General features: G+C 35.2%; 1 protein-coding gene across 1 annotated transcript in view; it reads left to right on the top strand.

The window, feature by feature from the left end:
- WDHD1 (WD repeat and HMG-box DNA binding protein 1) overlaps positions 1–12,562 on the top strand; it is a 62,718-nt gene that overhangs the window by 21,747 nt on the left and 28,409 nt on the right. Inside the window, exons 11-14 of the mRNA XM_081228842.1 lie at positions 3,404–3,614; positions 6,454–6,641; positions 8,411–8,595; positions 11,628–11,869. Of these exons, the coding sequence (XP_081084968.1) occupies positions 3,404–3,614; positions 6,454–6,641; positions 8,411–8,595; positions 11,628–11,869 (826 nt within the window). The remainder of the gene's footprint in view (positions 1–3,403; positions 3,615–6,453; positions 6,642–8,410; positions 8,596–11,627; positions 11,870–12,562) is intronic.

The raw sequence follows: 12,562 nt of genomic DNA, 5'->3' as shown, positions 1-12,562 counted from the left end.
GAAAACGGGAGGGTTGATTTAACAAGCAAGTGGATCCCTCCAGTCTCAGCAACAGTGGGCACAGCTAGGTAACTGCCCTCCCTCACCCCTATATACATTCTGGCAGAAAGCTGGAGATTTATTCTCTAAGATAAGGGAAAACAGAGGTCACTGATCCAGGGACACTGGGTACAATTGAGTGGTGTTGGGTGAAGGAGGAATACTGTACTGAAAAGGATTAAATGAAAATGTATATACTTGAACGTTGAAATTCCCAGCTCACTTTTCATACTTGGCTCCCAGAGCATTGTCAGCCAGTCTTATGTTTTTCAGGCAGGAGATTGAAGATCTTTGGGGAATCCGTGTAAGAAAAAACCAAACCAGAGAGATTCTTCTTTTTATTTTATTTTTATTGAAGTATAGTGATTCATAATTTTTAAAGGATGTACTCCATTTATAGTTATTATAAAATATTGGCTGTATTCCCTGTTGTACAACATATCTTTGTAGCTTATTTTATATAGTATAGTTTGTGCCTTTTAATCTAAACCCTACCCATATATTGCCCCTCCCCCCACCCCTCTCCCCTCTAGTTTGTTCTCTGTATCTGTGAGTCTGTTTCTTTTTGTTATACTCACTAGTTTGTTATATTTTTTATATTCTACATGTAAGTGATATCATATAATAGTGTTTGTCTTTCTCTGTTTCACTTATTTCTCTTAGCATAATACCTTAAGCTCCAAGTTCATCCATGTTGTTGCAAATGGCAAAATTTCATTCTTTTTTATGGCTGAGTAGTATTCCAATATCTATGTATCTGTCTATCTATATCACATGTTCTTTATCCATTCAGCTGTTGATGGACACTTAGGTTGGTTCTATAACTTGACAACTGTAAATAATGCTGTTATGAACATTGGGGTGCATGTATCTTTTCCAGCTAGTGTATTTGGTTTTTTTCAGATGTACACCCAGGACTGGAATTGCTGGGTCATATGGTAGTTCTATTTTTAGTTTTTTTGAGAACCCTCCATACTGTTTTCCACAGTGGCTACACCAATTTACATTCCCACCAACAGTGTAGGAGGGTTCCCTTTTCTCCACATCCTTGCCAATATTTGTTATTTGTGTTCCTTTTGATAATAGCCATTCTGACAGGTGTGAGGTGATATCTCATTGTGGTTTTGATTTGCATTTCCCTGATGATTAGCAATGTTGAGCATCTTTTTGTGTGCCTGTTGGCCATCTGCATTTCCTCTTTGCAAAAATGGCTATTCAGTTTTTCTGCCCATTTTTTAATTGAGTTTTTTGTTTTTTTGATGTTGAGTTGTATGAGCTGTTTATGTATTTCGGATATTAACCCCTTATCGGTCATATCATTTGCAAATATTTTCTCCTATTCAGTAAGTTGTCCTTTTGTTTTGTCAAAGGTTTTCTTTGCTATGCAAAAGCTTTTTGGTTTAATTAGGTTTCATTTATTTATTTTTGCTTTTATTTCCTTTGCTTTAGGGTTCAGCTATGAATAGCATTTACATGGTCATAATAAATCTAAATACTGTAAATTGATCCAAGCAAAATGAGAATATATCTATATTGGGTGGACAGGAGTAGGAGAATGGTGTATATGCATACAAGGGGAGTAGTGGTGGTTGAAAAATGGCACCAAATCCTCATCTTTCTTAACAGAAAGAAGTTAGTAACATCTATTAAATAGATAATTAAAACTGAAAAATCAAAAGATTTCACTGGAATATGATTTACAAGTGTGGAGGGAAGTATAAAAAGAAACAATTGAGAGCAGAGAAGTAAGTCGGAGGCTGCGCAGAGGATTGTTTTCATTTTTGTATTAAATCTTATAACACTGACTAATTTATATGCATGACTAACGTTGATAAAAAAGAAAATTAAATTGAGAAATAATTTTTAGTTCAACAACAATGTCCTGTTGTATAGCACAGGGAACTATATTCAGTAACCTGTGATAAACCATAATGGGAAAGAATATGAAAAAGAATACATATATGTATAACTGAATCAACAGAAGTTAATACAACACTGTAAATCAACTATGTCAATAAAATTTTTAAAACTTAAAAAAATTTTAGTTTAAAGGTCACCTCTTATAAAACCTTAACCCTTCTATCCAGAATTGCCCACTCTCTCCTTTTTGCTTTTACTCCTCATAGTACATGTTTCTGTTACAACACCTCTCACCGTAAGTTAAAACCCTCATTTTTGATAAGAAAGTCCGAAAAAAGTTTTTGTTTTTTTTTTTGCGGTACGCAGGCCTCTCACTGTTGCGGCCTCTTCCGTTGTGGAGCACAGGCTCTGGACGCGCAGGCTCAGCGGCCATGGCTCACGGGCCCAGCCGCTCTGCGGCATGTGGGATCTTCCCAGACCCGGGCACGAACCCATGTCCCCTGCATCGGCAGGCGGACTCTCAACCACTGTGCCCCCAGGGAAGCCCCCTCCCGAAAAAAGTTTTTGACCAACTTGAGTATATAAACTTTTAGGACTATGGATAAAATAGTTAAATATCTTCTTATAGCATTTATCAATAGTTATTAATTTAATTATTCAAATCATTTGTTTAAACATATGAATTTAGAAGTATTTTTTTCTGTTCTCTCATTTCTTTAAATGTCAACTTTCCAGAACACAGTTATATGCACTTCCATCTAAAAGATTTGTGATATAGTCCCTTTTGAATCCATTAGTGGTGTTCTCATTAGACTTTTATACCCAACTATAAGTTTCCATTGACTTAACATTGTACAGTTTTTATTCATTCTATAGGAATAATTGTGATCCTTACAATGTATCTGCTTACTATTCACTTTTTAAAGTGATCTCAAAAATTGTTTACAGTGACATTCAGTACTTGCAATGATATGTTCATATTCCTAGGAATCAATGATTAATGTTGGATTTATTTGCCACTTTTGTTTTTCTTTTGATTCTATTTGTTTACTTCTGTAAGCATCAAAAAATACCCCAAAGACGAGCTTTAACTGAGATCATCTAAAGTAAACATCTTACCTAAGCAGTATCTTGTTCAAAATAAAAGTAAATGAGAGAATATCTTATAATGAGAGACTTTGTAAGGACTCATAGGTGACTTCTTATCTGGAGAATGATTGTGAGGAATAAAATCTTGCTTTATATTTGGGTATACACATGTATTTCTTTACATGTCTGTCTTATACTTCCACCTTATCCATAGACTATAAGGCATTTAAAGTAAGGACTATGTCTTATATAAATATAAATACAATCTTCATAAACATATTTGCTCATTATTTTTACCAAGGCACTTGCTTACTTGGTAGAGTTTATAGGAGCATATTAAAAGATCGCCTTTTGAATAATTGTGTTTATCTAGGTAGTTCACTAATACTTTCTAATTTGTATTAATTTGTTCAAGGTATCTAGCAGAGTAGAAAAGGATTATAATGATCTTTTTGATGGAGAAGATAGAAGTAGTGCTGGTGATTTTCTAAATGACAATGCAGTCGAAACCCGCTCTTTTTCAAAAGGGATTATAAATGATGAGGAAGATGATGATGACCTTATGCTGGCTTCAGGTCGTCCTAGACAGCGAAGTCATATCCTAGAAGATGATGAAAACTCAGTTGGTATGAATTGACTTTGTGAATGTGATGATCCATCTTACTGATCAATATTTTCAATTTTTTATTAAAACCATTATTTAAAGTCAGTACTGGATTGGTAGAATGTAGCTATAGCATTAAATACGTATGTTGAAAAAGGTTTCAAAACAATGATCTAAGCTTCTGCTTTAGCAAACTAGAAAAAGAAGAGGAAATTAAACCCCAAGCGAGCAAAAGGAAGGAAATGATAAAGAACAGAATTCAATGAAATTGACAACCAAAAGCTATAGAGAAGTCAGTAAAACCGAAAGCTTATTCTTTGAAAAGATCAGTAAAACTGATAAATCTCTATCCTGATTGATCAAGAAAGAAAGACACAAATGACTAATATAAGAAATGAAAGGGGTATCATCACCGTGTATCCCATAGACCTTCACTATCCAATATGATAGCCATTAGCCACTTGCGGCTTTTGAGCACTTAAAATGTGGCTAGTTCAAATTGAGGTGTGTTTTAAGTATAAAATGCAACCAGATTTTGAAGACAGTACAAAAAAGAGAATGTAAAATATCTTGGTCGTTTTTTACATTGAGTACATGTTGAAATTATATTTTAAATGCAGTATATTATTACAATTAATTACACCTGTTTCTTTTTACTATTTAAAATATGGCTACTACAAAATTTTACATCACATATGTAACTCACATTATATTTCTATAAGATAGCACTGCTATTATTAACAAAAGCTTAATAGGTGAATATTATGAACAACTTTGTGTCCATAAATTCAACAACTTAGATAAAATGGCCAGATTCTTTGAAAGACACAAACTACCAAGCTAACTCAAGAAATAGGTAACCTGGCCGCAACTAAAAGATACTCGTTCTGCAACTAAAGATCCCGCACGTGGCAACTAAGACCCGGTGCAGCCAATTAAATAAATATTAAAAAAAATTTAAACAAAAAAGGTAACCTGAATAGTTTGGTATCTGTTAAAGATATTGGGATTGTAATGAAAAACCTTTAAATACAGTGACTATTACAACTTATATGCTAAAATTAGCACATTTGAACGTTACCAAGTGAAATGTCAGTGTACAGTGATAAGTTGTGCTTCATTTAAAGCATATAGGGTTTATAGGATAGCACTCCTCAAATGTTTGGTTTCAGGAGCTCATTACATTCCTAAAATTTTTTGAGGACCCCAAAGAAAATTGTGTGTGGAGTTATATTTATTGTTATTTACTATGTTAGAAATTAAAACTGAGAAATTTTTAAAATATTCATTTTAAAGTAACATTAATAAACTCATTATATATAAATGTAAATAACATTTTTTAATGAAAATCAAACAACTCTAGAAAAATGATATTATTTTACCCTTTTGCAGATCTTAGCATAGAAGACAGCTGGATTCTTTCATGTGCTTCAGGATTCAGTCTACTGCCATATATTTGTTTTTGTTTGAAGTATGTGAAAAAAATTTAGCCTCACACAATATGTAGTTTGAAAAAGGAGAAGTATTTTAATAGCCTATTGAAAGAATGGCAGATATTCTTCTTTGATGTTGCACCAAAACGCAACAAATGATCATTTCTTAAAGATTACTTGCAATGTGGAATCTGAAAACTTTTTGGTGAACTTTTCAACTCTATTATTACATTAAAATCCATTGGTCTAACTTGAATGGATCTTTTTTTTTTTTTTTTTTGGCAGTACGCGGGCCTCTCACTGCTGTGGCCTCTCCCGTTGCGGAGCACAGGCTCCCGATGCGCAGGCTCAGCGGCCATGGCTCACGGGCCCAGCTGCTCTGCAGCATGTGGGATCTTCCTGGACCGGGGCGCGAACCCGTGTCCCCTGCATCGGCAGGCGGACTCTCAACCACTGCGCCACCAGGGAAGCCCTTGAATGGATCTTTTATCATGTTTGATTTTTTCACATATGCATTGGTAATTTGGAAAATATTGTTTCCTGAGCTTTGCAGACCTTCCTAATATTGACACGTTATCCAGAATAATATTTGTTAGTATCATCGCCAGTCTCATCAGAAGTTTTTAAATATTACAAAGCAGTCAAGCTCATGGTGGCAGATACACGTTTTTCACTATTCTGATTTTCGCTTGAAAGCTCCAATTTTATCATTGACCACAAATTCTGTCAGTTATTTTTCTTAAATGACCAGCTCACTTCATTTTTAAGAAAATGTTTGCCACATACTTGATAAACCATAGTTTATCTGGTATTTCCAATAAAAATGGTGTTACATGAAAAAATTAGTTAGTTCAGCTTACAAGTCAATTGCAGAATTGCTTTTTTTTTTTAGACAACCATCACAGTTCTTTTTTTTTTATTTTAATTTTTTGGCTGCACTACGCAGCATGTTTTTTTTTTAAATTTTTGACCATGCTGCGCAGCATGTGGGATCTAGTTCCCTGACCAGGGATCGAACCTACAACCCCTGCATTGGAAGCACAGAGTCTTAACCACTAGACCACCAGGGAAATCCCCCACACAATTCTTTATGCACACTTCCCATTTTAACACAGAACATTTTTTAAAAATCTATGCAAAGATCAAGATTTAATAAAATTAATATTTTTACTGCAATTGGTTAACAATACACTGACTACTAATACAGATTGGTGCCACTGCTTTGATTCATGCTAAGGTACCAGCAGTTTTACCCTCCATTGCTTTTGAATTATTACTGCAGATGTTAACACAGTGAAAGAGGCAAATAGTATTAAAATGTTAGTATTACTAAATATGAATGAACAAGGTTATTAGATTTCATAATGCTTTTCTTTTTCAAGGTAATAGGTATTTATGATTCTCTAATTATAATTCTTTGTTTTCTAGATGTTACAATGATAAAAACTGGTTCTAGTTTTCTCAAAGAAGAGGAGGAGGATGATCAGGCAGGCAGCATTCACAATCTACCAGTTGTAACATCCCAAAGGCCATTTTATGATGGTCCTATGCCAACGCCCCGGCAAAAGCCATTCCAGTCAGGTTCTACACCCTTGCATCTCACTCACAGATTCATGGTAAGCCTTGCATCTACATGTAACTTTAAAATAGTCTTATCTCACTTTTAAGCATTTTATCTCACTGTAGTTAATTTTGTTTGGTAAAAATATTTTTTAAAAACCTTGGTTAACTGGCCTGGAACACTTTGGTTGATTATAATTTTGTGCTTGATTTATTTTATGGTTAACTCACAGTTTTAATCTTATTTCAACCTTATTATTGAATATTGTGTTAAATAAAATTCTGCTTTGCAAAATGGCATATAATGAACATAATAAATGTGACTGTATATCTTGCAGTACCTCTTGGCTATACTTCCAAACTTTACTTCTCATATTAGTTTTTATATAGGAGATTGTACTGATTCCAGAACACTAGTTAGAAGGTGTTTTTTAGAAAGCAACCACTGGTATGGTATACTATCAGAAGGTGATAAGTGCTATGAAAAAAAAGCTATCTGCCCCTTTCCCCATGCCAATGGAATATATTCTCCAGAGGCACAGAGATTTTTCTGTTTTGTTTACTGATAGCACTTAGAACAAGGTATGGCACAGTAGGCATTCAATATATATTTATGGATGAATGACTATATTAACTTTTTGTCTTAAGTTTGAGAGCTAAAAAAGTTTAATATTTTTATTTGTTGATTACTTGAGGTTTTCCACTGAGGACTTTGACAGTTGTCCTTTTTAAGTGGTATGGTCCTGGCATAAATTTGTAGATAAATATTAAAGGTGATGTTTTATTTTAAAAAAAAACCTTTTTATTGCCATCAGTAATCATCATCAAGTAATAGATCTTAATTTTTTGAATATTGTCAAATACTTTATAGTTGTATTTGTGGTAGGGGAAAGGAAACACTAGGGCCTACCCTGCCTAGTGTGAGCCTATAGTGTACGTGAGTGGAAGACAAGTTTTCCAAATGGTATCAATTTATGCTGCCTTTTTTTTTTAATTCCTGGTGTGTGTGTGTGTGTGTGTGTGTGTGTGTGTGTGTGTGCGCGTGATTTTTATTTAGTTTTGGCTGTGTTGGGTCTTCGCTGCTGCGAGCAGGCTTTCTCTAGATACAGCGAATGGGGGCTACTCTTGTTGCAGTGCGCGGGCTTCTCACTGCGGTGGCTTCTCTTGTTGCAGAGCACAGACTCTAGGCATGCAGGCTCAGTAGTTGCAGCACATGAGCCCTAGAGCATGTGGACTTCAGTAGTTGTGGCACGTGGGCTCAGTAGTTGTGGCACACGGACTTAGTCGCTCCGTGGCATGTGCTATCTTCCCAGACCAGGGCTTGAACCCATGTCCCCTGCATTGGCAGGCAGATTCTTAACCACTGAGCCACGAGGGAAGTCCTGTGCTGCCTTAAAATGTATATATGCCATAACTGTAAACCAGTTAGTTGGACCAAAAGAAATATGCAGTCATATTTGTAAGTAAATACATTTTTGAAATGTTTTGTTTGACGAATTTAATGGTTCGGTTGTCCAAAGGTGAATTGTAAAGTATTTTTTTATGACAGTAATATAATTTTAAAAAATATTAGGTAAAATATTCCATTTGCTAATAAATAAGTATATATGTACCTTCTTCTCATGAGGAAAAGAATAATTAGTGATTGTTGCTCCGATGTTACTACTGTTACCTGAAACTATTTAGAGGTAAATAAGCTGTGGTTGCTCCCATAACTTAATCCCTGATATAGACTACATTATTTGTTAATTTGTACTATTTTAGTCTGTTGATTCTAAGAACTTTACCCTTTCTCAGACTTGTATTTAACCTTACATATTTGTAGGTGTGGAACTCTATTGGAATTATTCGCTGCTATAATGATGAGCAAGACAATGCCATAGATGTGGAGTTCCATGATACCTCCATACACCATGCAACACACTTATCAAACACTTTGAATTATACAGTAGCAGATCTTTCCCATGAAGCTGTTTTGTTGGCATGTGAAAGCACTGATGAACTAGCAAGGTAAATTCAAGATTATTAGGAAGAATTTGTTACTGTTGAACTGTTGTACTAAAAACGTTGAAATTCAGTACAAAAAGTTTGTAAGACAAAAAACAAAATTATGTCTTTTATAGTATGGAATTTCAGAAGGAAGAGTTTAGTACAAATAGCAGCACACCCGTAATACCTCAGAACATATGTCTGTTTTTGCTTATTTGTCCCCTTCTTACATAAGAGTAATACACGGATTAATTGTAAACCAGCAAGCTTAAGTAGTACAGAATTTTTAGAAAATGAAAATTCCCCCCAGAATTCTACTCTCAGATATAACTACTGTTAACAATTAACAGTTAATCTAATCCCAGCCTTGGACAACTACTGATTTGGGTTTTGTCACTATAGATTAGATTTGAAACTTCTCTTTAAAAAAAAAAAAAGGAAAAACACTAAAAATGTTATTAGTATTATCTGTCATTTTGACTTTTTAACTTAAAAAACTTTAGACTTTAACTTAGATATATTGGTTGGTTGCTAGGTAGGTAGGTAGATATAGAGACAAGAAAATTATGATGGAAAAGCAGTGGATGCAGAATCTGTATTTTTTTTAAAGAAGAAAAAATATTTTATTCAGCTTTGTTATTTCAGCCAGCTTGCCCTGTTAATTTTTTCAGCTGATCATAATGCTTATACACTTGATCATAGATTTTACTAACTCCCAGGTGATTTGAATAAAATCCTTCTGACTGGATACATTAGTTCCTCGCTGCTCAAATTATGGTCCACAAACTAGGGGCATGGGTCACGTGGGAGCATGTTGAAAACACAGAATCACAGACCCAAACCCAGACCTTCTGAGTCAGAATCTGCATTTTAACAAGATCCTCAGGTGATAGAGTATGCATTAAAGCCTGAGAAACACCAAATTGGGTCATTTTAATATTTTAATTGGTTTCCTAATTTACACATTGTAAAATCAACTCAATACTTCATTTAAAAAAAATTTTTTTTTTGCGGTACGCGGGCCTCTCACTGTTGTGGCCTCTCCCATTGCGGCGGACGTCCAGGCTCAGCGGCCATGGCTCATGGGCCTAGCCGCTCCGCGGCATGTGGGATCTTCCCGGACTGGGGCACGAACTCGTGTCCCCTGCATCGGCAGGCGGACTCTCAACCACTCACCACCAGGGAAACCCAATACTTTATTATTGTATTAAATCAGTTTACTAAAATAATCACTGTTGACTCAGTGTCTCTAACTCAGAATATTTTCCATAATTAGAACATTTATTTCCATGGCAATTTTTTTAAATTGAAGTATAGTTGTTTTACAATGTTATGTTAGTTTCTGCTGTATAGCAAAGTGATTTAGCTATACATATGTATACATTCTTTTTTATATTCTTTTCCATTATGATTTATCACAGGATATTGAATATAGTTTTCTGTGCTATACAGTTGGACCTCAGTGTTTATCCAATTCTGTGTATAATAGTTTGCATCTACTAACCCCAGACTCCCAATCCATCCCCCCACATCCCCCTTCCCCCTTGGCTCCATGTGCAACTTTGATTTCGGATTGTTAAGATTGTTATGATTTCCTGTTTGATCATTGTTCTTCTCTTTGTTTTCCTAGATATATTATTTCAGAGTCATATACAATGTTATCCTTTTATTTATTTTATTTTATTTTTTAAATATTGAAGTGTAGTTGATTTACAATATTGTGTTAATTACTGCTGTACAGCGAATTGATTCAGTTATATATATTCTTTTTCATATTCTTTTCCATTATGGTTTATCACTGGATATTGAATATAGGTCCCTCTGCTATACAGTAGGACCTTGTTGTTTATCCATCCTATATATTCTAATTTGCATCTGCTAATCCCAAACTCCCAATCCTTACCTCCCCCACCCACCCTCCTGCTTGGCAACCACAAGTCTGTTCTCTATGTCTGTGAGTCTGTTTCTGTTTCTTGGATATGTTCATTTGTGTTGTATTTTAGATTCCACATATAAGTGATATCATGTGATATTTGTCTTTCTCTTTCTGATTTACTTCAATTAACATGATAATGTCTAGGTCCACCCCCCACCCCCCTTTTTTTTTCTGGCTGAGCTGCGTGGCTTGGGGATATTAGTTCCCTGACCAGGGATTGACCCGCATCCTCGGTGGTGAAAAAGCGGAATCTTAATCACTGTACCGCTAGGGAATTCCCATCCCCCTTTATTTTATTTTATTATTTATTTATTTATTTATTTTGGCTGCACTGGGTCTTTGTTGCGGCATGCGGGATCTTTTAGTTGCAGCATGTGGACTTCTTAGTTGTGGCATGCATGCCGGATCTAGTTACCCAACCAGGGATGGAACCCGAGCCCCCTGCATTGAGAGTGCGGAGTCTTACCCACTGGACCACCAAGGAAGTCCCTCATCTCCCTTTATTTTAAATTTGAATTTAAAATTACTGTTTAGGAAGTCAGTACTGCCTCTGATTCTAAATGCTATGGTATCTACGTTTTGAAGCTTAAGTTTCATAATAACTTGCATGTATGTAAATATGCAAAGAAAAAAGACTGGAAACACAAATCAGATTGTTAGCAGTGGTTGGTCATCTTGCTGGTGGGATTATGATTTTTTTTTCTTTTTCTCTTTGTTCTCCCATATTGAATTTTCTTTTTATTTTTGCAATGAGAGGACTCTTGCCTAACATTTTGATGCTTTCTTCCTTTTTAAAAATTTGGTTGTGATTTTTGTGTGTATTTGCAGCCTAGGATGACACTCTGCTGATTTTATCCTGCTTTTTTTCATTTAACATTATATTCTGAGCATTTTCCCGTATCTTTAAATATTCTTCAGTAACATGACTATTAATGGTTTTAACATAGTTCATTTTAAGGATATTTCATAATTACTTTCTTAAAGCCATTTTTGTATTATTTGTGTGTAATAGAAAAATAAACTATTTGATTGTTACTGGGTGTAATGATTAGTTATATATATGGAAGAAATGTCAAATGTGAAAGTTTGATTGTTTCTGTCTTGTTTTAATTTTTAGCAAGCTTCACTGCCTGCACTTCAGTTCATGGGATTCAAGCAAAGAGTGGATAGTAGACATGCCTCAGAATGAAAATATTGAAGCCATATGTCTTGGTCAGGGATGGGCTGCTGCTGCCACTAGCGCCTTGCTCCTTCGCTTGTTTACCATTGGAGGTGTTCAGAAAGAGGTCTTCAGTCTCCCTGGGCCTGTTGTGTCAGTGGCAGGACATGGAGAACAGCTTGTCATTGTTTATCACAGAGGTAGATTTTTTCTATTATTTGATAGTTTTACCATGACCTGAAGTAAAATGGAAATTACTTAAGCTTTTTTTCTCTCTGTTTTGGATTGTATCTCCTTTTGCATTTATTTTAGTATTTGCATCAGTATAATCTTTGTACAGAATTTTGTTGTATTCACTAATAGCAATGAAAATGGAAACATTTTATTTATAGAAAAACTGTACTATAGAAAGAATTCTAAGGTAGAGTTTGGTTAATTGCTTCCATGTCTATATCTTATAAGAATTATCAGAGTTTAAATGCCTCAAAAAGTAAACTTAACTCCTTGTGTGAAGGACCAAAGCAACTTTGAATGTGACTTAAAAAGTTGTTGCCTCCTTTTCCTCACTTCATATTCTGTCCTCAGTCCCCATTGCTGTGCTAAGGCTGGTTTTATTAAGGTTACCGATGATCTTTTTATGCTTATTTATTTAAACAATTCCACCAGAAATACTTTCTTCTCTTGGCCTCTGTGACGTCACTCTCCCCTTTTTTTTCCTTAGGAGCTGATAACTCTTTCAGCCCCTTTGCTGGCTCCTATTCCTATGCCCCCCTCTTAGCTGGAGTACTCCAGGGCGCAGTCACAGCCCCCTTCTCTTCCTTTCACTAGGTCAGGAGCTATTAGTCTTTCGACTGCTTAGCCCTAGTGAGAAATATATTCTATGTTGCTATTCT

Source organism: Mesoplodon bidens (assembly GCF_964165515.1).
Source record: "Mesoplodon bidens genome assembly, chromosome: 3".
NCBI lineage: Eukaryota > Metazoa > Chordata > Mammalia > Artiodactyla > Ziphiidae > Mesoplodon > Mesoplodon bidens.
This window is presented reverse-complemented; position numbering and strand designations above follow the sequence as displayed.